Consider the following 24,197-nt stretch of genomic DNA (forward strand, 5'->3'; position numbering starts at 1 on the left):
GTAAGTACGGGGCAGTGTCAGGTGGTCAAATAAGTACGGGGCAGTGTCAGGTGGTCAAATAAGTACGGGGCAGTGTCAGGTGGTCAAATAAGTACGGGGCAGTGTCAGGTGGTCAAATAGATATGGTGGTTGAGGGTGAAGGAGACAAGATTCGTCATAACAGTCAACAATCTCTTAATGGATGGAGGAGTGAGTGAGTGTAGTGGCCGCCCCCCGTCTACTGCTGGGGGTGTGGTCGGTACACACAGGTGCGGTGATCAACAGAGACGATTGAAATGTGTGTGTGTACCATGGGCTTGAGGGGCTAGTTAGGGGCAGTCCGGATGTAGTACACTGTAGGCTGACTCATTTTTCCGGTATGTAAGGTAATATTAGGGCCATGGTCGCGAACTATAGGTCTCCAGGACAAGAGATGAGTGTTGTGTCCACCCGGCCACTGCACACCTTTGGTAATAATAAATAATTCAATTGGTAATGGTGTTTCTTAGTTTCTTAAGAGTGACGTCATCCGAGACCTCGCCGAAGTCTCCAGAACACACAGTAACTTAGTATCTTTTTTAACGTTGTCATAATTGTCTGAGTGACCGTCATGCCCATACTTGACCTTGGCACCCCGGAGGAGGCTATCATGCCAAATTTGAGGACCCTGGCACTCAAGGCTCTCCCAGTACACACACACACACGATAAAGATTCCATGTGGGTCTCATTATATTATGAAGGTGACGTGTTGGTGCCACACAGGTGACGTGTTGGTGCCACACAGGTGACGAGGCAGTGTTGTTATCATCACCTTCAGAGAGTCTTATCTTTATCAGTACTTATCGTCGGTATACGCCCCGCCTCCTAGACCCCACGTCCTCCTGGACCACCTACACCACCACCTACACCACCTGTACACCATTATCTACACCACCACCTACACCACCACCTACACCACCACCTACACCATTATCTACACCACCACCACCTACACCACCACCGTTACCACCTGTACACCATTATCTACACCACCACCTACACCACCACCTACACCACCACCTACACCATTATCTACACCACCACCACATCACCACCACACCCCACCACCGTTACACACCTGTACACCATTATCTACACCACCACCTACACCACCACCTACACCACCACCGTCACCACCTTTACACCATTATCTACACCACCACCACCACATCACCACTTGCTATCACTACCACCACCTGACATCGTACGCAAAAATATGCCAACAAAATTTCCCATAATTAGTGTTCGCGTCGTTACTGTCCAGACCCGGAAAGTTTCGCTCAATAATTATTCCTCGTAAGTGAAGATGTAAATAAGTGCGCTTAACGTGATGACTTAAGATGAAACAAATGAACAAATAAATGAACTAATACACACTTGACCTTTTTTTTGGGTTCGGGTTACAGTAATTACTCTTCCTTGTAGCTTTTAGGAGACGAAGTTAAGTCAGTATTTGGTGACGTAAGTGGTGCTAAAGGAACGTTATCTAGTTAAGGTTAGGTTTGGTTAGGTTAGGTTAGGTTAGGTTAGGTTAGGTTAGGTTAGGTTTGCTCTGCTCTGGTTTGGTTAGGTTAGGGTTGTAGGTCATCTTAAGTTAACCAGTTAGGTACAGTCAATTGTCCAGGGAGTTTTGTCATTAACTGTACACTCTTACATTCGAGACGTGTTGAACGGGCGAGTCTGGAACACTGTTGAGAGCTACTGCCCCCTGTTGCTTACCTTGGACTTTGCTGCCGTGTGGGGGTGTCCGGCCAACTGTACTCATAAACAAAACAGTCATCTTTAGTGGATCTTTTTTCCCCGGTCGGGTTTAGTCGGCATAATCCCTGCATGTCCCGGCCTGACTGTGAATACAAGGTGATCGATAAGTTCCTGTGCACCTGGTGTATTGGATAGTTATAATTGTTCTGTGTTATATTTACGTTATTATGTAGTTTGTTCTACTCAAAGTTAATATTGGAAACTGTATATACTTCTTAGATATATTGTGAACATTTTTAGTGTTTGCTGTAAGTAGAACAAAGTGTAAAATAATGTAGGTATAACAATAAACAACACTATTGTTCATTATTACAGGTGCACAGGGACTTTTTGATCAACCTAGAATTTGTTTTAAGTGTGGTGTAACTACCAGTGATCATATCTGGCCTGACAAACATCCTGTGTAATTACATAACTCAAGTGTGTGTGTGTGTGTGTGTGTGTGTGTGTGTGTGTGTGCCCTTGCCCTTGTTAACTCTCCCTTATCGTAGTTCGTGTTGGTAACTTGTCCACCTCTGATCATCTTAAGTTGTAATCAGATGATGTTTGTTTGATATTCTGGACCTTGACTTGATGATTATTTATATACATGACGTCATCCCTGGGAGGTGTAGTGTCCACGTGCACGAGGGTACCTGTCTTAAGCCACACCTCACCCGCACCTCACCCCTACCTCACCCCGCCTCACCCCCACCTCACCCCACCTTGCTCCTCTCCGTCTCACCTGGCCCCACTTTGCCTTGTCACTCTTCGCCTCGCCCCACCCCACCCCACCCCACCCCACATAGCCTCTCTTCACCTCTCCTCGCCCCTCCTCACACCATCCTGCCTGAGTAGTTTCCTTGGACGAATCACTTGAAGATTAGCCACCCAAGCTTGTGTCACCTGAAGATTAACCACCCCCACGCTAACCTAACCAACCCCCTCCCCCTCCACAGATGGCGTCAGGGTGTTTAAATCATCAGGTGAAATAAACTGGGAGGGAGGGAGGGAGGGAGGGAGGGAGGCTAATCTTCACGTGATTCCCTTTAACTGAGGGGGTAAAAAAATCAGTCTTATCTGTGTGTGTTAAGTTACGTCACAGACAAGACCGCCAACACAACCCTGAAATAAATCCCTGACTGTTGTAAATGGCTGTTGTTATTATTGTTTATAGTTCCGGGTGAATATTACGTAGGAACTTGTGAATCTGGGCTTTATGTGCGTGTGTAATAATAATAATAATAATAATAATAATAATAATAGTAATAATAATAATAATAATAATAATAATAAACGGTTTATTAATAGAGTTGCAGCCGGTGGCTGAAAATATACAGATTTACATTTGATTTAGACATAATGATATAATATGCATTGAATACATTTACATGGCTGTACAGTACATAAATCAGGAGTTGTTTATTATTTTAACAATAGATGGGATGGTGCTGTTCTTATATCTATCAGTGCGGGCTCTTATGGGCTGTATTTTGTTGTAGTGGCGGACTGCGCGAGTTGGGTGGGGGGCTGCAGGTGGCGAGGGTGGTGCAGTAGTCCACGGCCAAACCTTGCCAGTGCTTGGTGGTGGAAGTCACTGATGGATGGCATTTCCAGGGTGGAGAGAACGTTGATGTAGCCGGAGTAGTCTGCGCCGAACATGATTCTGCAGGTCCTTTTCTGTACCTTCTCTAGCTGACGTTGTTGGGTGGAGTTGAGAGAAGACGACCAGACTGGTGACGCATACGTTAGTTTGGGGAGAATAAAGGCGTTGTAGATAGTCCTCAGCTCTGGCGTGGGTGTCCCAAGTGACCTGAGTCGTCGTAGCATGTAGAGACGGTACAAGTGTAATAAAATTCCTTCACCCTGACAATATATTCCTCCCTGTCCAACCTTCACCAACCTGACCCTCGTATCAAAGACCATCACAATGCCACAGAGACCAGTTCTATACGTGTTAACATGAGTGAGTGTCATGTAAAAAAAACCTAAAACCCTTAAACCCTTGTTCTAGTGGTTAATACTTTGGGTTTATTTCTGAAGTACATGGCCTATATATAATGGCATGTCTGTGTACCCTGATGGCCTGACCAACCGCTGAGTGCCCCCCCGAGGTCCTGTTCATCCACCCTCAGCTTCTCTTAGGTATATCAGTAACCTTTCGCCAGTAACAGAGTCCATTATAAATTCATATGCAGATGCCATCAATCCACACTGTGCAATTTCTCTACTATCTTGGCTGGTCATCTTGCCTCCACCCACCTCCCAGACACACCGCCACACACACACACACACACACACACACACACACACACACACACACACACACAGTAATCTTGGCTCGTAAATTAGGTAAATTTCGACTTTACACCGAAAACAACTTCTTAAATATAGGGCAACTGTCGACCTGCCATCTCCTGCCCTGCCCTTCTATTTTCTGTTCCTGCCGTATCTTTTCTTGCCCTCATAAGCCCTACGCTGTTCACCCTTGCCCTTCTTTCTCCTACTCTTCCTTTGTCTTGCCATGACATACCCTCCTCTATATTGCCCTTGTTGCCTTTCCTTCTCGTTCTCTTCCTTTGTCTTGCCCTCCCCTGCCTTGCCCTCCCCTGCCTTGCCCCCACCCATTTAGAGGACATCACCTCATCCTCGCTTCCTACCCCAGGTGCTCCCCCCCACATCACCCCCCAGGCTCCTGCTTGCACCTCCTCCTCCTGCCATTCACCTGCTGTCTCCTCTTCCTCCCTCTTGCCTTTCACCTCTTCTTCCTCCCTTCTCCTGCTATTCCTCCCCCCCTGTGCCTCCCCCTCCCCCCTCTACCTCCCCACACCCCAAATCCACCCCCCTCTCCCCCATGTGGGAGAGTACAGGTATCTCTCTCTCTCTACCTGTTCCTCCCACACAGGTACTAGTGCTCCCCCCTCTTCCTCCCCTCCCCCTCTCCCTCCCCTCCCCCTCTCCCCAGTTCTTTCACTCTCCTCCTCTCCAAGTTCTCTCTCTGCCCCCTCTTTTCTCTTCCTCCCCTCCCTATCCCTTCCTCTCCCTGCCTCACTTCTATCCTCTTCTCCCTTCCTCTCCCCATTCCTCTTCTATCTTCTCCTCTCCTCCCCCGCCCATAATCCCAGAAGGACCTTACGTCTTATCTGTGCTGGTCGACTCACCAATTTGAGTCAGCGATAACAGGTAGACCCCGCCCGACGGCCCGCTCCCTGCATACTCATTACCACCCACTGGCCCACAGGTGCGTCCAGGTGTGTTTATGACTGCAAGAACTCATCGTATTAAGAGTGCAGAGATTGTAAGTTATGTGTGGGTGAGTGGGGGGGGGCGGGTTGGGGTGGGTGCGGGGGGATGTATGTGGGTGTGGTGGTGGTATGTGGGTGTTTGTGTGTGTAAGTATACTGTATATTTGTGTGTGTATGTGTGATTTAAATTAATAGTCCAAGTGGAATGAAACCATAGCCACACACACACACACGCACACCTTATCTGTTTACCAGCAACACACGGCCACAGGTATCGAGCCGGCTATCACACAACACTCCACCTGGTGATTGTGTGTAGTAACCTGTAAACACACGAGGACGATACCTGTAGCTATCGTCAGTATTGTTACCTGGGCAGATTGATGGCCAGGTAACTGTGAGAATTGCTATTGTACCTGTTGTAGGGGACCTGTGGTGGAACGATACCTGTTATGGGAGACCTGTAAGGACCTGTAGTGGGACGATACCTGTTATGGGAGACCTGTAAGGACCTGTAGTGGGACGATACCTTATGGGAGACCGGACCTGCTATGGAGCCGTACCTGTAGTGACGTTATGGGAGACCTGTAAGGACCTGTAGTGGACGATACCCTGTTATGGGGACCTGTAAGGACCTGTAGTGGACGATACCTGTTATGGGAGACCTGTAAGGACCTGTAGTGGGACGATACCTACTGTAGGGGCCTGTTGGAGTAAAGGGACGATAGCTTGATTAAAGATTGTAATAAGTGGGTAATACTTATAAAGATTCATGAAGATTAGACACCCCCCCATCTACCCCACCTGAAGAATAGGCACCCTGACGATATTCCCTGCTTAATGTACACGAGAACCAATAGTGATGATAATGATGAAATGTAATAATAATAATAATGATATATCTTTTCCCAACCATCATCACAATTCTCTCTAGTTACACAGTTATCAAGAGTCTCCATTTATCTTTTTTCCTTCATTATTATTTCGGTTGTTGGGGATTAGATTAGGTGGGTTGTGGTGTTAGGGGAATTAGGGTAGGGTAGAGTTAGGAGGTAGGGTAGGAGTGAGGGTAGGTTAGGTTAGTGGGTAGGTTAGGGGCTAGGTTAGGGTGGGGTAGGTTAGGTAGGGATGAGGTAGGGTGGGTTAGGAGTAGGTTAGGTTAGGAGTTAGGCAGGGGTAGGTAGGGTAGGTTAGGGTAGGTTAGGTTAGGTTGGGTAGGTTAGGGGCAAGTGGTGTTAGGTTGAGTGGTAGGTAGGTTAGGTTAGTGTAGGTTAGGTAGGTGTGTTGGGTTGGGTTAGGTAGGTTGTAAGAAAGGTTGCAGTGTGTAGGTTAGGGTAGGGTTAGGTAGGGTGAAAGAGGTGTTTGGGGTAAGGTAGGGTTGGGAGTAGGGTAGGTTATGGTTAGGTAGGTTGTGGGTTAGGTTAGGTTAGGGGTAGGGTAGGTTGGTGGTAGGGTAGGTTAGAGAGGTGGAGTAGGGTAGGTTGAGGTTAGGCAGGGGTAGGTTAGGGTAGGTTAGGTTAGTGTTGTAAGTTAGGGGTAGGTTAGGGTAGGGTAGTGGGGTGGGGTAGGGGTAGGGCAGTGGTTTAGGAGTTAGGTTAGGGTTGTAGAGGTTAGGGAGTTAGGTTAGGTGGTGGATAGGGGTTAGGTAGGTTAGGCTAGGCAGGTTAGGTAGGTTAGGTTGTTTAACCATCATAAGCTGGGGTGCCTAATCTTCATGTGATCCCGGAGTTAGACACACACACACACAGACAGACAGACACAGACAGACAGACAGACAGGAGGACACTAGGCGGTACCTGCACGAGACACCTGGTGTGTTGTGACAGCGGCGGGATCACTCCATCTGCCCACCCAGTCAACCTGTCGCACATTCCCGGCATTCCAACGGTGATTCCCGGCGCGAATTCCCAGGAGGAACAACAATATGGAACGGGTGGCGGGAGGAGGCTGGGATAGGGAGGGAGGGAGCTCGTGGTGGCAGCTGTTACCTCATCCCTCCCCTGTTTCTACCCTCCACCTCCCTCCTCCCTCCTCCTCCCCCTCTCCCCCCACCTCACCCTCCCCACCTCACCTCCCCACCTCTCCCACCCACCCTGCCCCACCCACCTCCCCCACCTCCGTCCTTCCCCTTCCCTTGTTTTGGCTTTTAATAAGTAACATTGCTACTTAGAAAAACAATAAAGTAACAGCGATACATTTATTAAGTAACAATGAAGCTTAGAAAATTTAAAGCCACGTATAGCATTTTAATAAGTACTGATACTTACAAACGCATGTGGGTTTTAAGTAAATACCATACTTATAAATGAGTTTATAAGTACTGATACCGAATGCGGTTATAAGTAACACTGATACTTCATGTGTGGTTTATAAGCTATACTATGTGATGTTATAATACACACACGACAGTGGGTTTATAAGTAACACTGATACTTACAAACGCATGTGGATTTATAAGTAACACTGATACTACAACGCATGTGTGTGGGTTTAAGTAACACTGATACACAAACCAGGGTTTATAAGTAACTATACTACAGCACGTGTGGGTTTATAAGTAACACTGATACTTACAAACGCATGTGTGGGTTTATACAAACACTAATACTACCGCATGTCTATAGTAATGGATATCAAACGAGTTTATAAGTAACACTGATGCTTCACAAACGCATGTGGGTTTAAGTAACACTGATACTACAAACGTGTGGGGGTTTATAAGTAACACTGATACACAAACGCATGGGTTTATAAGCAAATACATACAAACGCATGTGTGGGTGTATATACTTACAAAACGCATGGGGAGTAACACGATACTTTAAAACGCATGTGTGGGTTTTATAGTAACACTGATACTTACAAACGTGGTTTATAAGCAAATACTGATACTTACAAACGCATGTGTGGGTTTATAAGTAACACTGATACTTACAAACGCATGTGGGGTTTATAAGTAACACTGATACTTAAAACGCATGTGGTTTATAAGTAACACTGATACTACAAACGCATGTTATGGTACACATATTAAACGTATAAGTGAAAGTAACACTGATACTACAAACGCATGTGTGGGTTTATAAGTAACACTGATACTTACAAACGCATGTGGGGTTTATAAGTAACACTGATACTTACAAATGATGTGGGTTTATAAGTAACACTGATACTTACAAACGCATGTGGGTTTATAAGTAACACTGATTTTCATAAACGCATGTGGGTTTATGTAACACTACACCAAAAACGCATGTGTGGGTTTATAAGTAACACTAACCATGTTAATACCATACCAAACGTGTGTGGGTTTATAAGTAACACTGATACTTACAAACGCATGTGGGTTTATAAGTAACACTAATACTACAAACGTGTGGGTTTGAGGCCACTATACCTAAACGCATGTGGAGTAACACTGATACTCACAAACGCATGTGTGATAAGTAACACGATACTACAACGCATGTGTGGGTTTATAGTAACACTGATACTTGCATGTGTGGGTTTAGTAAAAATACTATACTAAACGTGTAGTGTTTATAAGTAACACTATTACAAACGCATGGGTTTATAAGTAACACTAATACTCATAAACGCATGTGTATAAGTAACAATGATAATTTACAAACGCATGCGTTATGGAATACGATAATGTAAACCATGTATTGTTTATGTATGTACGCCATATTGGAACGTTTGGTGAGTCTCAGTGTAATATTGTCGCCATATTGGAACGTTTGGTGAGTCTCAGTGTAATATTGTCGCCATATTGGAACGTTTGGTGAGTCTCAGTGTAATATTGTCGCCATATTGGAACGTTTGGTGAGTCTCAGTGTAATATTGTCGCCATATTGGAACGTTTGGTGAGTCTCAGTGTAATATTGTCGCCATATTGGAACGTTTGTGTAGATTCCCACTTTATTTCCACTAGGTAACCTGCCTCACATATTTCCTGCCAATATTCCCAGTAGGTTAGGTTAAGTTAGGTAAAATAAGATTAGATTAAGTTGGGTTAGGTTATGTTCGGTTCGGTTCGGTTCGGTTCGGTTATGTTCGGTTCGGTTCGGGTCGGTTCGGGTTGGTTCGGGTTGGTTCCTCGTGGCAGCGCGCGTGCGGGAGTGACGAATGGCGAATTTTAACACTTACTTAAAATCGAATATATCTTTTCATATTAAATTCTTTTGAGTATTTTATTGACATGAGATAAATTTTTAATTTTTTCTTTAATGTTAGAGAAGAAAATACTCAATGGGAATTAATATCTTCAATGTTTTAGTTGTAAATAATGAAATAAATTAGTGTTGGATGGCGAATTTTATCTCAATGGATATTTTTTTTTCACTATAGGGACAATTTTTTTTATTTGTTATATCACAGGTAGACGTTATATTAATGACAGGTAAGAGGAATTATAGAGGAATAATGGCTGGATATATTATGTTATAGTTATATCATGTTATATAGCCACTCTGTCTCCCCCCCCCCCTTCACGCTGTGGCCTCCCTACCCGTCTGGTCACCATCTGCCCAGGATTCCTAACATTCCAGGGCATTCCCATTCCCAGCAACTATTCCCACCAAGTGGTCTGGAATCACCTGGTGCTGATATAACGAATTGTGGTAGTTGGTGAACACGTGGGGTGTGTGTGTGTGTGTGTGTGTGTGTGTGTGTGTGTGTTGGAAATACAATCCATGGACAAATATACACACACACACACACACACACACACATACACATACAGCATAGGATAAATTACTCACAATTATTGTAGAGGTTTAACCAGTTGCGTATACACACACACATACACACACACACACATAAACACACATAATTCTACACACATATACACACTTATATACATCATTTGTGTATTTGTTGTGTATAGTGTGTATGATGCCACGGTCAGTAGATATTAACTCTCTCTCTCTCTCTCTCTCTCTCTCTCTCTCTCTCTCTCTCTCTCTCTCTCTCTCTCTCTCTCACCAAGTCCTCCTGCCCTCCACATTCCAACACTTGGCTGGGAATATTCCCATTCCCAGGCGGACAGAAGTGTGCTAAGTGGCGTCAGGTTGGACGTGGTGTTGCCAGGCTTCTGGAAGATTCCTAATCATTTCCACAGATTCAAATATTCCAAGATATTCTCATTTTCGGTAATTCCCAGATTCTTAGAGATTATAAAATACTGTGATTCCCAGATTCCCATATTCCCATAGATTCCCATATTCCCATAGATTCCCATATTCCCATAGATTCCCAAATTCCCAGTAATAGTTCCAGTGTAGTTTAGACGTCAGTTACTTTCTCCTTATACTTATACCACGACGCAACCTTATACCGTGATGCAACCTTATACCATGACACAATATTATACCATGACGCACGTTATACCACGACGCAACCTTATACCACGACGCAACCTTACACCATGACGCAACCTTATACCATGACACAACCTTATACCATGACGCAACCTTATACCGTGACGCAACCTTATACCATGACACAACCTTATACCACGACGCAACCTTATACCGTGACGCAACCTTATACCATGACGCACCCTTATACCACGACGCAACCTTATACCACGACACAACCTTATACCGTGACGCAACCTTATACCATGACGCAAACTTATACCATGATGTAAACTGAACCAAATAGATCCGTTCTCACAACACATGGTGGCCGGGGGGGGGCGGGGCGGGTATTATCGTATATATGTTTAATGAATCCCTAGTTATTGTTGTTTAGTTGTTATTGATGTCCAGTTATTTTTTTTTTGTAGATAAGTAAAAAAGTAACTTAATTCACTCTTAAGTATAGTTTGTGTTTTTTGTAAGTGAATATCGCGTCAATTGACTTATTATGGCGACTGCTGATGTACTGTGATATAAATCAATCCATCTATCATTGTATCTGTTAGTCACAAGCGTTCAGTAACACAACATAAGTTTTTCTCACGTCTCTATACAATTCTGCCATCTGCCGCCAACCTGTCGCACATTCCTGACATTCCAGCGCCATTCCCAGCAGTGATTCCCAGGAGCGACAATGAGGGTGAGGGGGGGGGGTTGCCTGGTGCAGCTCGTGGTGGGGCGCGTGCAGCTGCTGTCCCGCGCCCGCTCCTGTGTGTGTGTGTGTGTGTGTAGAGCTGTGTGTGTATACATAATGTGTAGACCTGTATGTGTCCCTTATAGAGCTGTGTGTACTGTGCAGAGCTATGTGTGTTTACTGTGAAGAGAGTTGTGTGTGTGTGTGTGTGTGTGTGTGTGTGCGTGCGTGCAGTATAAGTAATTTTAAAGTACACTATCATAAACCTGTATTAAAATGTTCCTTTAAAAGTTTGGCCACTAAGACAGCGAATACCTTAGAACAGGTCACTATATCATTACTCTTAAGGTTTGTTTTAGTTCTCTGCCTTTATCAAGTGACTCAATATACTTACCTACTTTGATTACAGACGCCACATGAACATTAGGCACCCCTAGCTTATGTCACCTGATGGTTAAACACACTAACGTTATCTGGTGGGTTAGGTTAGGTTAGAGTTTGGTTAGGTTAGGTTAGGTTAGAGTTTGGTTAGGTTAGGTTAGGTTAGGTTAGGTTAGAGTAGGTTAGGTTAGAGTTTGGTTTGGTTTGGTTAGGTTAGGTTAGGTTAGGTTAGGTTAGAGTTTGGTTTGGTTAGGTTAGAGTTTGGTTAGGTTAGGTTAGAGTTTGGTTTGGTTAGGTTAGGCTAGGCTAGGCTAGGTTAGGTTAGGTTAGGTTAGAGTTTGGTTTGGTTAGGGTTAGCCAGCTTGTGCTAGGCGCAGTTGAAGCTAGGCAGAGTTTTTGAGCTTGGCTTAAGTTTGGTTTGGTTAGGTTAGAGTTTGGTTAGGTTAGGTTAGAGTTTGGTTTGGTTAGGTTAGGCTAGGCTAGGCTAGGTTGTGTTAGAAGAAGCAGAGTTTGTCAGCTTCTATAGTTAGGTTAGGTTAGAGTTTGGCTTGCTAGGGTTAGGTTAGTTAGAGTTTGGTTTTGTTAGGCTAGGCCAGGGCTAGCTAGGTTAGGTTAGGGTTAGGGTTAGAGTTTGAGTTTGGTTTGCTAGGTTAGTTAGCAGAGTTTGGTTTGGTTAGGGTTAGGGTTGTACAGAGTTTGGCTCTTGGTTAGGTTAGTTAGCAGAGTTTGGTTTGCTAGGTTAGGTTAGGTTAGAGTTTGGTTTGATTAGGTTAGAGTTTGGTTTGGGTAGGTTAGGTTAGGTTAGGTTAGGTTGTTTAATGATCAGGTCAAATAACCTAGGGTGCTTAATCTTCAGGTGATCCAATAGAACCAGTTTTTAATAGGTAAATAAATATACAAATGAATCAGCCAGTTAAGATCAGTTCACACACACACACACACACACACACACACACACACACACACAGGGTTGTATCATCGTCTCCACACACGTGTTAGCCAGCCCTGCAGGTGTCGGCCCCCCTTCACACGTCGCTAGGAATATTCTCAGCCCAGGCATCTCGTGTTGGTGTGTGATGCCTCAACGTCTGCCACATACTGTATACATACATATATCCCAGACAGCTTAACATATACAGTATACATAACACGTATACAGTACATATCCCAGAGAACTGAATGTGTATGTGTGGTGTATACTATATGCCATGGTCAGGTCTGGGTAACGGAACCAGTCATTGCAGATAATAACTTGAAATTACCTTTAGGCTATTCGTATAATGGTTAGGTTAGGTCAGAGTTAGGTTGAGTTACCATTGGTTTAACCCAACCTAACCTAACCTAGCCTAACCTAACCTAACCTAGCCTAACCTAACCTAACCTAACCTAACCTAAACCTAACCTAACCTAGCCTAACCTAACCTAACCTGACCTAACCTAGCCTAACCTAACCTAACCTAACCTAACCTAACCTAACCTGAATTACATATATTATTAAGGGATTAGTCTCTTTAGTCAAGCCAAGTTATCCGTCCCACATTCCAGCACCATTCCCGGCACCCGTTCCTTCTTCTACATCATCTGTCCCACATTCCAGCATTATTCCCGGCACCCGTTCCTGTTCTCCATCACCTGCCTAACATTCCAGCGCTATTCCCAGCAGTGGTTCGTCATCCCCCCCCGGACAACAGGAACAGTGTGTTGGTACTCCGCGCGGCTCTTGTAAACAAAGCGTTGCCAACTCTCGTCATTTACTTCAATTGCAAGACTTCGTAAGATTGAAGGATTAAAAATGTATTGAGTTTTATTATTATTATTATTATTATTATTATTATTATTATTATTATTATTATTACTTTATACTGAAGGAACGTTTTTGTTATTTTAACTTAATTGACATATTAAGATAAAAACTGACGTTGATATTTAACTGACGAATAATGATAATTTGTGAAGATGGAGAGAGAGAGAGAGAGAGAGAGAGAGAGAGAGAGAGAGAGAGAGAGAGGGGATGATACTTTAACTCTTCTGTTCTCAAATGGTTAAAAAGTATATATTCGTGGATATTTACTCAAACAACTCTATTGAGACTAACAGCAACAGGAGACAGTTAGGCTGTTACCTGAGGCGGACAGCTTGTAACACACTGCCAGACGCTCTCTGTCACTACCTGTCTTCTCGGCTGTCACTCCTGTTCTCTGGTAACAAAAATATTCAGTATTTACCTCAGATAAACATATGAACATAAGAATGGAGGAAACTGCAGCGGGCCTATTGGCCCATACTGGTCAGTCCCGTTTACACCCAACCCCTATTGCTCATATATCCACCCAACTTATGTTTGAAGCTATCCAGCGTATTCGAGTTAATGATGATATTTGGTAACTTGTTCCACTCATCCACTACTGTTTCCAAACCAATGTTTACCTATTTCGCGCCTAAATCTAAATTTGTCTAATTTAAAACCATTGTTACGAGTTCGCTCCTGGTTGGATAGTTTGAGTACCTTTGTAATGTCCCCTTTGTTCTGCCCTGACTTCCATTTATACACCTCTGATGATAGTGTGTGTGTGTGTGTAATAATAATAATAATAATAATAATAATAATAATAATAATAATAATAATAATAATAAATAATAATATTAATAATAATAATAATAATAATAATAATAATAATAATAATAATAATAATAATTAACGGTTTATTGAAAAAGTTCTGCAGCCCGAAGGCTGAAAATATACATTGGACATAAATGACTTATTACATACATTGGTGGTTTAACAAAAGCCTTCATTAGAGAAAGGTGAAGGAACATACAGTGAACATACAGATTAATGTTTACAGTGGAGGTCGCGTAGATCTTGTGCGCTGAGGTGTTGAACAGCAGACACGTAGTGTAGTAACTCCCTCACAGATGGTGTTATGAGGGACCTGACGTGGTGTAGTAGTTCCCTCACAGGTGGTGTTATGAGGAACCTGATGTGGTGTAGTAATTCCCTCACAGATGGTGTTATGAGGGGCCTCACATGATGCTGTAGCAACTCATTCACTACGTGGTGTCGTAGCATCATGGGGACACAACGTGGTCTGGTGTCACAGGACCTGAGTGAGGTGTGGGCCCAGGCCTCCCTATCGTGGACGGATTAACACATAGCTGGTGTTGTTGAGTCTCAGGGGCAGTTATCACTGGGTACCTGGGACCTCACTGTGTGAAGGTTAGTTTGGGTACGACTCAGCTGTTGTTTTTCACTGCCTTAAGCACTGTTCACCACTATTCAATACTGTGTCCATTCCTTTCTTAAATGAAATAGTAACTTCTGGCGAGAACTTTTTGATATTTCGGTGGGGAGGTGTGTGTGTGTGTGTGTGTGTGTGTGTGTGTGTGGATCTGTTTTACACTGATACATAATTTCTCTGAAAGAATCACAAATTCTCTTATCAAAGGAAATGATACGACTTCAGTATTTATACACGCACACACATGCACACACATGCACACACACACACACACACACACACGAGACAACCTGCCAGTGTGTACACAATATGTGCGCGTGTCTATAAATGGCAGAGAGCGCGAGTGTGTGCATAATGTATAAATGAACATTTGAATACAGGGATGGTGGTGGTGGGTGTCCCGGATGTTGCGGTGACGTCAGTGATGAGGTCATCCTGCAACATGTCGCCGCCACTCACTAAGCGTAACACGGCTTGTCACCACCACTCAACATGCGTAACAAATACTGTTGCTACCACACAACAAGCACGTGAAAAGTCGCCGCCGCTACTCAACAAGCATAATATTTTGTCGCCACTCATCAAGCGTAAGAAGTCATCACCACTCAACAAGCTGAAGAGATGATGTTACCACTCAAGCAGCATAACATGTTGTCGCCTTTACTCAATAAACATTGTCGGTGCTCAAGAAACATTACGGTCTTACCGCCACTCAACAAGCGTAATCCATGTTTTCTCCACTCATCAAGCATATCATTGTGCCACTACTCAGCTAGCATTATAGACGATTCTGCCACTCAACAAGCATAACATGTTATCGCCACTCAACAAGCGTACTGAATGTCGCTGCCACTCAGCAAACATAACATGATACAGGTACTCAACAAGCATAATAAATACTGCCACCACTCAGCAAGCATAATAGATGATGCCGCCACTCAACAAGCATAATAAATACTGCTATCACTCAGCAAGCATAATAGATGATGCCGCCACTCAACAAGCATAATAAATACTGCTATCACTCAGCAAGCATAATAGATGATGCCGCCACTCAACAAGCATAATAGATGTTATTGCCGCCACTCAACAAGCCTAACAGATGTTATTGCCGCCACTCAACGAGCGTAACTTGGCCTAAATAAACGCGTGAGGGAGGAGGGCTGGGAGTGACAACATGACTCAGCGTTAATTAAGGGTTGTTGTGGGAGACATGGGAGAAAGAGCGTGATGTGAGGGAGAGGAGGAAGAGAGGGTGATGTGAGGGAGAGGAGGAGGAGAGGGTGATGTGAGGGAGAGGAGGAGAGAGGGGTGATGGAGGGAGAGGGGAGGAGAGAGGGTGATGTGGAGGGAGAGGAGGAGAGGAGGGGTGATGGAGGGTGAGGGGAGGAGAGAGGGTGATGGAGGGGAGAGGAGGAGAGAGGGTGATGTGGAGGGGAGAGGAGAGAGAGGGGTGATGGAGGGAGAGGGAGAGAGAGGGTGATGGGGAGGGGAGAGGAGGAAGAGAGAGGGTGATGGGAGGGGTGAGGGGGGAGGAGAGAGGGGGATGTGGAGGGAGAGGAGGAGGAGAGAGAGGTGATGTGGAGGGGAGAGAGGGAGAGAGGTGATGGAGGAGAGGAGGAGAGAGAGGATGATGTGGGAGGAGAGGAGGAGGAGAGAGGGATGGAGAGGGAGAGGAGGGAGAGAGGGTGATGTGGGGGGAGAGGGAAGAGAGAGGGTGAGTGAGGGGAGAGGAGGAGGAGAGAGGATGATGGAGGGGAGAGGAGGAGGAGAGAGGATGATGTGAGGGGAGGAGGAGAGAGGGTGATGTGAGGGAGAGGGAAGAGAGGTGATGTGAGGGGAGAGGAGGAGGAGAGAGGGTGGATGGGAGGAGGAGAGGAGAGAGGGTGATGGAGGGAGAGGAAGAGAGAGGGTGATGGAGGGAGAGGAGGAGGAGAGAGGATGATGGAGGGAGAGGAGGAGGAGAGAGGGTGATGAGGGAGAGGAGGAGGAGAGAGGATGATGTGAGGGGAGAGGAGGAGGAGAGAGGGTGAAGTGGAGGGAGAGGGAGGAGAGAGGATGAAGGGGAGGGAGAGGAGGAGGAGAGAGGGGTGATGTGAGGGGAGAGGAGGAGAGAGGAGTGTGGGAGGGAGAGGGAGGAGGAGAGAGGGGTGATGGGAGGGGAGAGGAGTAGGGAGAGAGAGGGTGGATGGGAGGGGGAGAGGAGGAGAGAGGGTGATGTGGAGGGAGAGGAGGAGGAGAGAGGGGTGATGTGGGAGGGGAGAGGAAGAGAGAGGTGATGTGAGGGGAGAGGAGGAGGAGAGAGGGGTGGAGTGAGGGAGAGGAGTAGGGAGAGAGGGTGATGGGAGGGGAGAGGAGAGGAGAGAGGGGTGATGAGGGAGAGGAAGAGAGGGGTGGATGAGGAGAGGAGAGGAGAGAGGATGATGGGAGGGAGAGGAGGAGAGAGGGGTGATGAGGGAGAGGAGAGGGAGAGAGGGGTGATGTGAGGGAGAGGGAGAGGTGATGGAGGAGAGGAGTAGGGAGAGGGTGATGTGAGGGAGAGGAGGAGGAGAGAGGTGATGTGAGGGAGAGGAGGGAGAGGGGTGATGTGAGGGAGAGGAAGAGAGGGGTGATGTGGAGGGAGAGGAGGAGGAGAGAGGGTGGATGAGGGGAGAGAAGGGAGAGAGAGGGGTGAAGTGAGGGAGAGAAGGAGGAGAGGGGTGATGTGAGGGAGAGGAGGAGAGAGGGGTGATGGGAGGGGAGAGGAAGAGAGGGTGATGTGAGGGAGAGGAGGAGAGAGGGTGATGTGAGGGAGAGGGGAGAGGGAGAGAGAGGATGAGTGAGGGAGAGGAGGAGAGAGGGTGATGGAGGGGAGAGGAAGAGAGGGTGGAGGAGGGGAGAGGGAGAGGGAGAGAGGGGTGATGGAGGGAGAGGAGGAAGAGAGAGAGGGGTGATGGGAGGGAGAGGAAGAGGAGGAGAGGGGTGATGGGAGGGGAGAGGAGGAGAGAGGGTGATGAGGGGAGAGGAGGAAGAGAGGGTGATGTGAGGGGAGAGGAGGAAGAGAGAGGTGAGGAGGGGAGAGGGGTGAAGGGAGGGGAGAGGAGGAGAGAGGATGATGTGGGAGAGAGGAGGAGAGAGGCAGAGGGAGGGAGAGGAGGAGAGGGTAATGTAAGGAGAGGAAGAGGAGAGAGGGTGATGGGAGGGAGAGGAGGAGAGAGGATGATGGGAGGGGAGAGGGAGGAAGAGAGAGGGTGATGTGGAGGGGAGAGGAGGGGAAGGAGGGAGGAGAGGGATGAGGGGAGAGGGTGATGGGAGGGGAGAGGAGGGAGGAGAGAGGATGATGTGAGGGGAGAGGAGAGAGAGGGGTGGGAGGGAGGGAGAGGAGAGAGGATGATGTGAGGGGAGAGGAGGAGGAGAGAGGGTGATGTGAGGGAGAGGAGGAAGAGAGAGGGATGTGAGGAGAGGAGAAGAGAGAGAGGGTGATGGAGGGAGAGGGGTGATGAGGGAGAGAGGAGGAGGAGAGAGGGATGATGAGGGGAGAGGAGGAGAGAGGGTGATGTGAGGAAGAGGAGGACGAGAGAGGGGTGATGTGAGGGAGAGGAGGAGGAGAGGGTGATGAGGGGAGAGGAGGAGAGAGGTGATGGAGGGGAGAGGAGGAGAGGGTGATGTAGGGAGAGGAGAGGAGAGAGGGTGATGAGGGGAGAGGAAGAGGAGAGGGGTGATGAGGGGAGAGGAGGAGGAGAGAGGGTGATGTGAGGGGAGAGAAGGAGAGAGAGGGGTGAAGGGAGGGGAGAGGAGGAGAGAGGGTGATGAGGGAAGAGGGAGGACGAGAGAGGGTGGTGTGGAGGGGAGAGGAGGAGGAGAGGGGTGAGTGGAGGGAGAGGAGGAGAGAGGGTGGAGTGAGGGGAGAGGAGGAGAGAGGGGTGATGGGAGGAGAGGAGGAGGAGAGAGGGGTGATGAGGGAGAGAAGGAGGAGAGAGGGGTGAAGTGAGGGAGAAGGAGGAGAGAGGGTGATGTGGGAGGGAGAGGGGTGATGTGAGGGGAGAGGAGGGAGGAGAGAGGATGATGAGGGGAGAGGAGGGAGAGAGGGTGATGTGAGGAAGAGGGAGGACGAGAGAGGGTGATGTGAGGGGAGAGGAGGAGGAGAGGGTGATGAGGGGAGAGGAGGAGAGGGGTGATGAGAGGAGAGGAGGAGAGAGGGGTGATGTGGGGGAGAGGAGGAGGAGAGAGGGGTGATGTGAGGGAGAGGAAGAGGAGAGGGGTGATGAGGGGAGAGGAGGAGGAGAGAGGATGTGAGGGGAGAGAAGGAGGAGAGGGATGGAGGGAGGAGAGGAGAGAGGGTGATGAGGAAGAGGAGGACGAGAGAGGGTGATGTGAGGAGAGGAGGAGGAGAGGGGTGATGTGAAGGAGAGGAGGAGGAGGGTGATGTAGAGGAGGAGGAGAGGGGTGAAGTGAGGAGAGAAGGAGGAGAGAGGGTGATGTGAGAAGGAGGAGAGAGGGTGATGTGAGGGAGAGGAGGAGGAGAGAGGGTGATGTGGGGAAGGAGGAGAGAGGGGTGATGTGAGGGAGAGGAGGAGGAGGAGAGGAGGAGCAGAAGGAAGATAATAAAGCAGGGAGAAGGGGAAGAACGATAAATAAGACGTAGGAAAGTGGAAAATAAAAAAAGACAATGTGAGAGAGAGAGAGAGAGAATAACAGACGAATGAAGAGGATAGAGGAGCAGGAGAAGAGAAGAAAGATGATAAACGTAGGAAGTAAATAAACAATTAGATTCAATTACCTTCCCTTTCTCCTCTCTATTCTTTACTCCTTTTCCCTTCCTTCCCCCATCATTCTTCTTCATCCTTTATCCATCCGTCTATCCATCATGACAAGGTGCGACATTAGTAGTACTATCCACACGCCACACCGCCTACCCATCTACCTATCCCCCCCCCCCTCCATTCATTCATCCATTCACACACAGTCTCTGTACGCGCCCTCCCACACACACACACACACTTCAGGCTGTGTAGTAATTAATGCTCAACGGTCGTGATTGGTGGACAGTGGACGGATCGAACTTCCGGCCTGTGTGTGTGTGTGTGTCTACCACCTATATAGTACCACCATTTAATACTACCAGCAACGACTACCACTATCACCACCAGTCACCATCATGCTATCCAAAACAGAAAATGGACCACGTGAAGTTTAGGCACCCCAGATTGTTTCACTTGATGAGTAAACACCGCAACCTGATCCTCCCCAGGTAGCGTTAGGCTGTTTAATTAGCTCAGGTGTGTCGTCTTCAGGTGACCCCAAGCAACTGTTGACGTCTTGATTCGTTAATGTTTAGTATGCAGGTGAGGGGGGGGGGAGGGGTGTCACATGTACACCAGGTGTGTGGTGGTGGCGTGACGGTCATAGTAAGTGTGTGGCCGGAGAGGATGACGACAGGTGAGTCTTCTATCCTGGGCGAAATAATTATACAATGAAAATATGGTTGGGGACAGATGTTTACTCAGTCATGTTTGTTTGGTGACTGTTGTTAGGTTAGGTTAGGTTAGGTTAGGTAGGAGTCTGAGGTAGAGCCGTGGTGGCACCCCTGACCAGCACCATCAGGCCGACCCATGGCATCAAGGCGCCACCATGGGCTCAGCTTCGACACGTGCACTAGATGATAATGTGTCAGGGGTCAGGGTAAGTGCACGTGCACTGCCCAATACCAGTATGGTGGTCACGTGCAGCACGTGTGACCACCATGAGGACACGTGCACCACCAACTACCAGCATGAACTTACACCAACACGTGCACTTACCGCCACTATGTGGGAGTGCACGTGTTAGGGACGGCCGTCACATGTTCGGCCACTGGTAATGAAATCAGTGTGAGGCGCGACCCACTCCCACGGTGCTGCTCTTCCCACTCCCACGGTGCTGCTCTTCCCACTCCCACGGTGCTGCTCTCCCCACTCCCACGGTGCTGCTCTCCCCACTCCCACGGTGCTGCTCTCCCCACTCCCACGGTGCTGCTGCCGGGTCTCCCCGCTGTAAGAAAACAAAATTATCTCAGGATTATAAATACATTACAGGGCAAGTCCTTAAAAAGAGCAAAGTAAATAAGGCCATAAATTGTGGGTGTGAGGGAGGGCGTGCGCGGCGAGTGTGCGAGGCGGGTGGTCACTGCGTCCCTCCCTGCCTTGTTTTTCTCATTCACAGCCTGGCCGTCGACAGCCCCCCTCCCCCATGACACTACCCTGTAATTTATCTCGCCTTATATATATATAGATTATATGTGTGTAAAGTGTTAAATAACGTTACTAAATAAGGTGTGGATGACGATGGTGTTACTTAAAGTTTAAAGAAAGTGGGAGCGACGCAGGTCACTCCAGCCTGCCTGAAACCATAAACTGATGCACGATGCTACACCTTTTTGAAGCTCCGATTTTCTTTATCCACAATTCATATTTTTATCTTTTTGCTTGGTGTTAAGGATGCATTAAGTAATTGTCTATCACGTGAACTAAAAACATTTGGTAGTTTATATACTTTAGGGTAATTAAAGTGGATTATTCAGAACGTGGGAACGTGTGACCTGGTAAATGGTCCAGTTTGTAGGATGAATTTGTAAGTCAGCCGTTGTGTCAAGTGTTCCAGCGGTGCTTCATCAGGTGGCCGTGTGTGTGTCGGGATGATGACGTGTAGACGAAAGTTGTGTTGTGATTGGTAGTACGATAGTTGAGTGGTGGTGTGGGTGTGTCTGCCTGCTGCCACCCACAAGTCGGCAGTTGTCCACGTGGGAGTTGTCAGCTTAGCGCCACCCTCCGCCGTCTTGATCTATCAGCCTCTCCTTATCTTCCTCCCTCATTATCTTCTCACAACCTACAATATCAAGTATTTGTTCGTCTACTCCCCCCCCCCCCGAGAATGACAAAGATGATAGATATAACCGTAAGCTGCTGCAGAAGGTCACTTGAGCGGAGGAAAAAAAAAACAAGTAGACAGCAGAAGGTGGGTGAGGCGACCGCCCGCCTGTGCTCAGCGCCCTGTGGATGTGCGGGTGCCAGGCCATGCCCTCCCTCCCTCCCTGCCACCCACAGGTATATGGGACAACCATGACCACATTAATAAACCACTTAACTGTCTCTCTCTGTTGGCCCGTGTCTTGGTCAGTTCACAGGAGGGTCATTAATGAACGTTCCTCATGGTAACAACTGGCCAACGTGTTATGAATGTGAAGACGGCTGTCCCAAGGAGGCGGTGGTCGCAGTAACCAAAGTGACACCATAACAGAACCGCTGTCCCACGCTCACCACACTCACCAGTAACAACGTCTATACCGCCTCGCCCTCACCATCCTCACTATCTAACCGTCCACAAGTATTACTGATGGGATGGTGGAGAGCCAGAGTGATACCCAAACCCAGTAGTCTGCCAGTAGATACGGAGAATGAGGCTTAATAATAATATACGTACTCAGTGCTTCATAGTGTGTCTGGCACCAGGGAGTTACCACTTGTTGCTGCCCTCCCGTCTAATGATGCTCCAAGCTAGGTGTGTTGACGAGCTGGTTCCTCCTTTGTTTTATGGTCGTTGGGAATGAGAGCAATGGAGAACACTTGTTGTCAAACTACGTATAGAGGTACGTAAATAGCGCGTGGATAATGAGTTGTAGAGAGCGTGTGTGGCGAGGCGTGGCAGGCGCGGGCACGAGTCAGGGTGCAGGTGTGCGCGCTGCCCGGCTGTGGGAACGCGCCTGTTCCCACGGTGCAGCCACATTCCTACACTCTCATGCCACACGCCGCCACTATATGTCTACCTTTTATTATTTTACAGATTAATGCTATTAAGTTTGGGTATTTATTGCGTGCAGTTATTGCTTGAGTATTATAAGTGTCGGTTAGTGAGAATAAAAAGGAATATAACTATTACATATTGTTTAGGCCCAAGTTGAAGCCTTTTCACGGCAGTGGTTGGCGACGCTTGGCAACTCGGCCCTCTGGTGTATAAGAACGGCGGTGCGGTGCGAGGTCGAACATACTCTCTCTCAACCTGCTAAGAGAAACTGTAGTGCCTTACTGGATACCCGAGCACTCAGACACACACGCTTGACTCTCGCTATGGCGTCAACATACGAAGTGAACATTGAGGATGTGGAGCCGCTGTCCCGCACCTACCAGTACCGCAAGGTGATGAAACCCATGCTGGAACGCAAGCGGAGGGCCCGCATCAACAAGTGCCTCGATGAACTCAAGGACCTGATGGTAGGAGCCCTTCAGTCTGAGGGCGAGACCATCACCAAGCTGGAGAAGGCCGATGTGTTGGAGCTGACAGTTCGTCACCTACGGAAACTGAAGCAACACCACGCCCTCGCCCTGCCCCCTCACAATCACGCCCACGACAAGTTCCGTGCAGGATTTACACACTGTGCTAATGAAGTGTCTCGTTTTGTGACCTCGGTGCCTGGCGTCGACATCCACGTCTCCACCCGCCTCTTGTCACACCTTGGCAGCTGCATCAATCAAATAGACAAGATCTCTGTGCCACAGCCCGCCGCGCCCATCACGCCCGCGGTCACGCCCACCTCCACGCCTCCCAACATGGTGCCCATCACAGTGACAGTGCCCCGTGTGTACACTCCACCAGCCAGCCCGGAGAGCAAACCCAGCCCCACCAGCATGCCCGTCATGGTTTCTCCTCAGCCCACCGCCGTCAGCCCCAAACCCAGCAGCCCCAGCCAGCAGGTGTCCGCCCCTGGCCGTGTGGGAGTGCCCTCAGGAAGCCCGATGTGGCGTCCCTGGTAATGTGGCGGCCCAGAGAGCCCGCCCCCCAGTACCTGAGTGCCTGTGCCCCGTCGCCCGAGTCTCTATGTCCCCAGCACGAGAGACCCAAGTCTCCTGATCCTGGCACACAAGAGAGACGCCTCACCTGTTGCGTCTCGCCGCCCCCAGCACCAGAAGTTGGTCTGTACTCCCTGGCACACGCGAGAGACCTGCTGCGTCGCCTACGTCTCGCCGCTTCCAGCACACACGAGAGACCCGAGGCCCGCCTGTTGTCTCGCCGCCCCCAGCACGCACGAGAGACCTGAGGCTGCGTCTCCCTGGCGCACACAAGAGACCCGCGGCCCGCTGCTGCGCACACGCTGCGCTGTGATATTCACTGTGATACTTGTCTTTCATACATACAGAGTTAATACAATATTTATTTTGTTATTCTTGTTAATAAAACAGTCCCGAATGTACACCATCTTTGTTGTCTCCTCTGCACATATTAATATTTATCAGCAAAATATTGACACATTTTTCTATACATGGAGTAAATGTTTCAAAGGAATGACAAAAGGAAGAAATGAGAAACTTGTCCAATACAGAATATAACCTGAATCTGAAGGAGATATTTGCCCTGTAGGAATACTTACTTACACAACATATTGTATTAATATGAATATACATGAATCATTATTATTAACAGCTGAAAGATACATAAACTTTGGTAATACTATGGATACTTATTAACAATTGTAAGAAGAAAGTTGCTATATATATCCGACAAGTA

The 24,197-nt window shown here is 47.6% G+C and overlaps 1 protein-coding gene across 1 annotated transcript; it reads left to right on the plus strand.

Moving 5' to 3' along the window:
- Positions 1 to 22,668: 22,668 nt before the first annotated feature.
- Positions 22,669 to 23,883, plus strand: LOC121860603 (enhancer of split mbeta protein-like). Its single transcript, XM_042357795.1, has one exon. It carries the CDS (start codon positions 22,763 to 22,765, stop codon positions 23,444 to 23,446), a length of 684 nt encoding a protein of 227 aa, XP_042213729.1. The 5' UTR covers positions 22,669 to 22,762; the 3' UTR covers positions 23,447 to 23,883.
- Positions 23,884 to 24,197: the final 314 nt, after the last annotated feature.

Source organism: Homarus americanus, unplaced genomic scaffold, assembly GCF_018991925.1.
Source record: "Homarus americanus isolate GMGI-L3 unplaced genomic scaffold, GMGI_Hamer_2.0 scaffold11150, whole genome shotgun sequence".
In the NCBI taxonomy this organism is placed as follows: Eukaryota; Metazoa; Arthropoda; class Malacostraca; order Decapoda; family Nephropidae; genus Homarus; species Homarus americanus.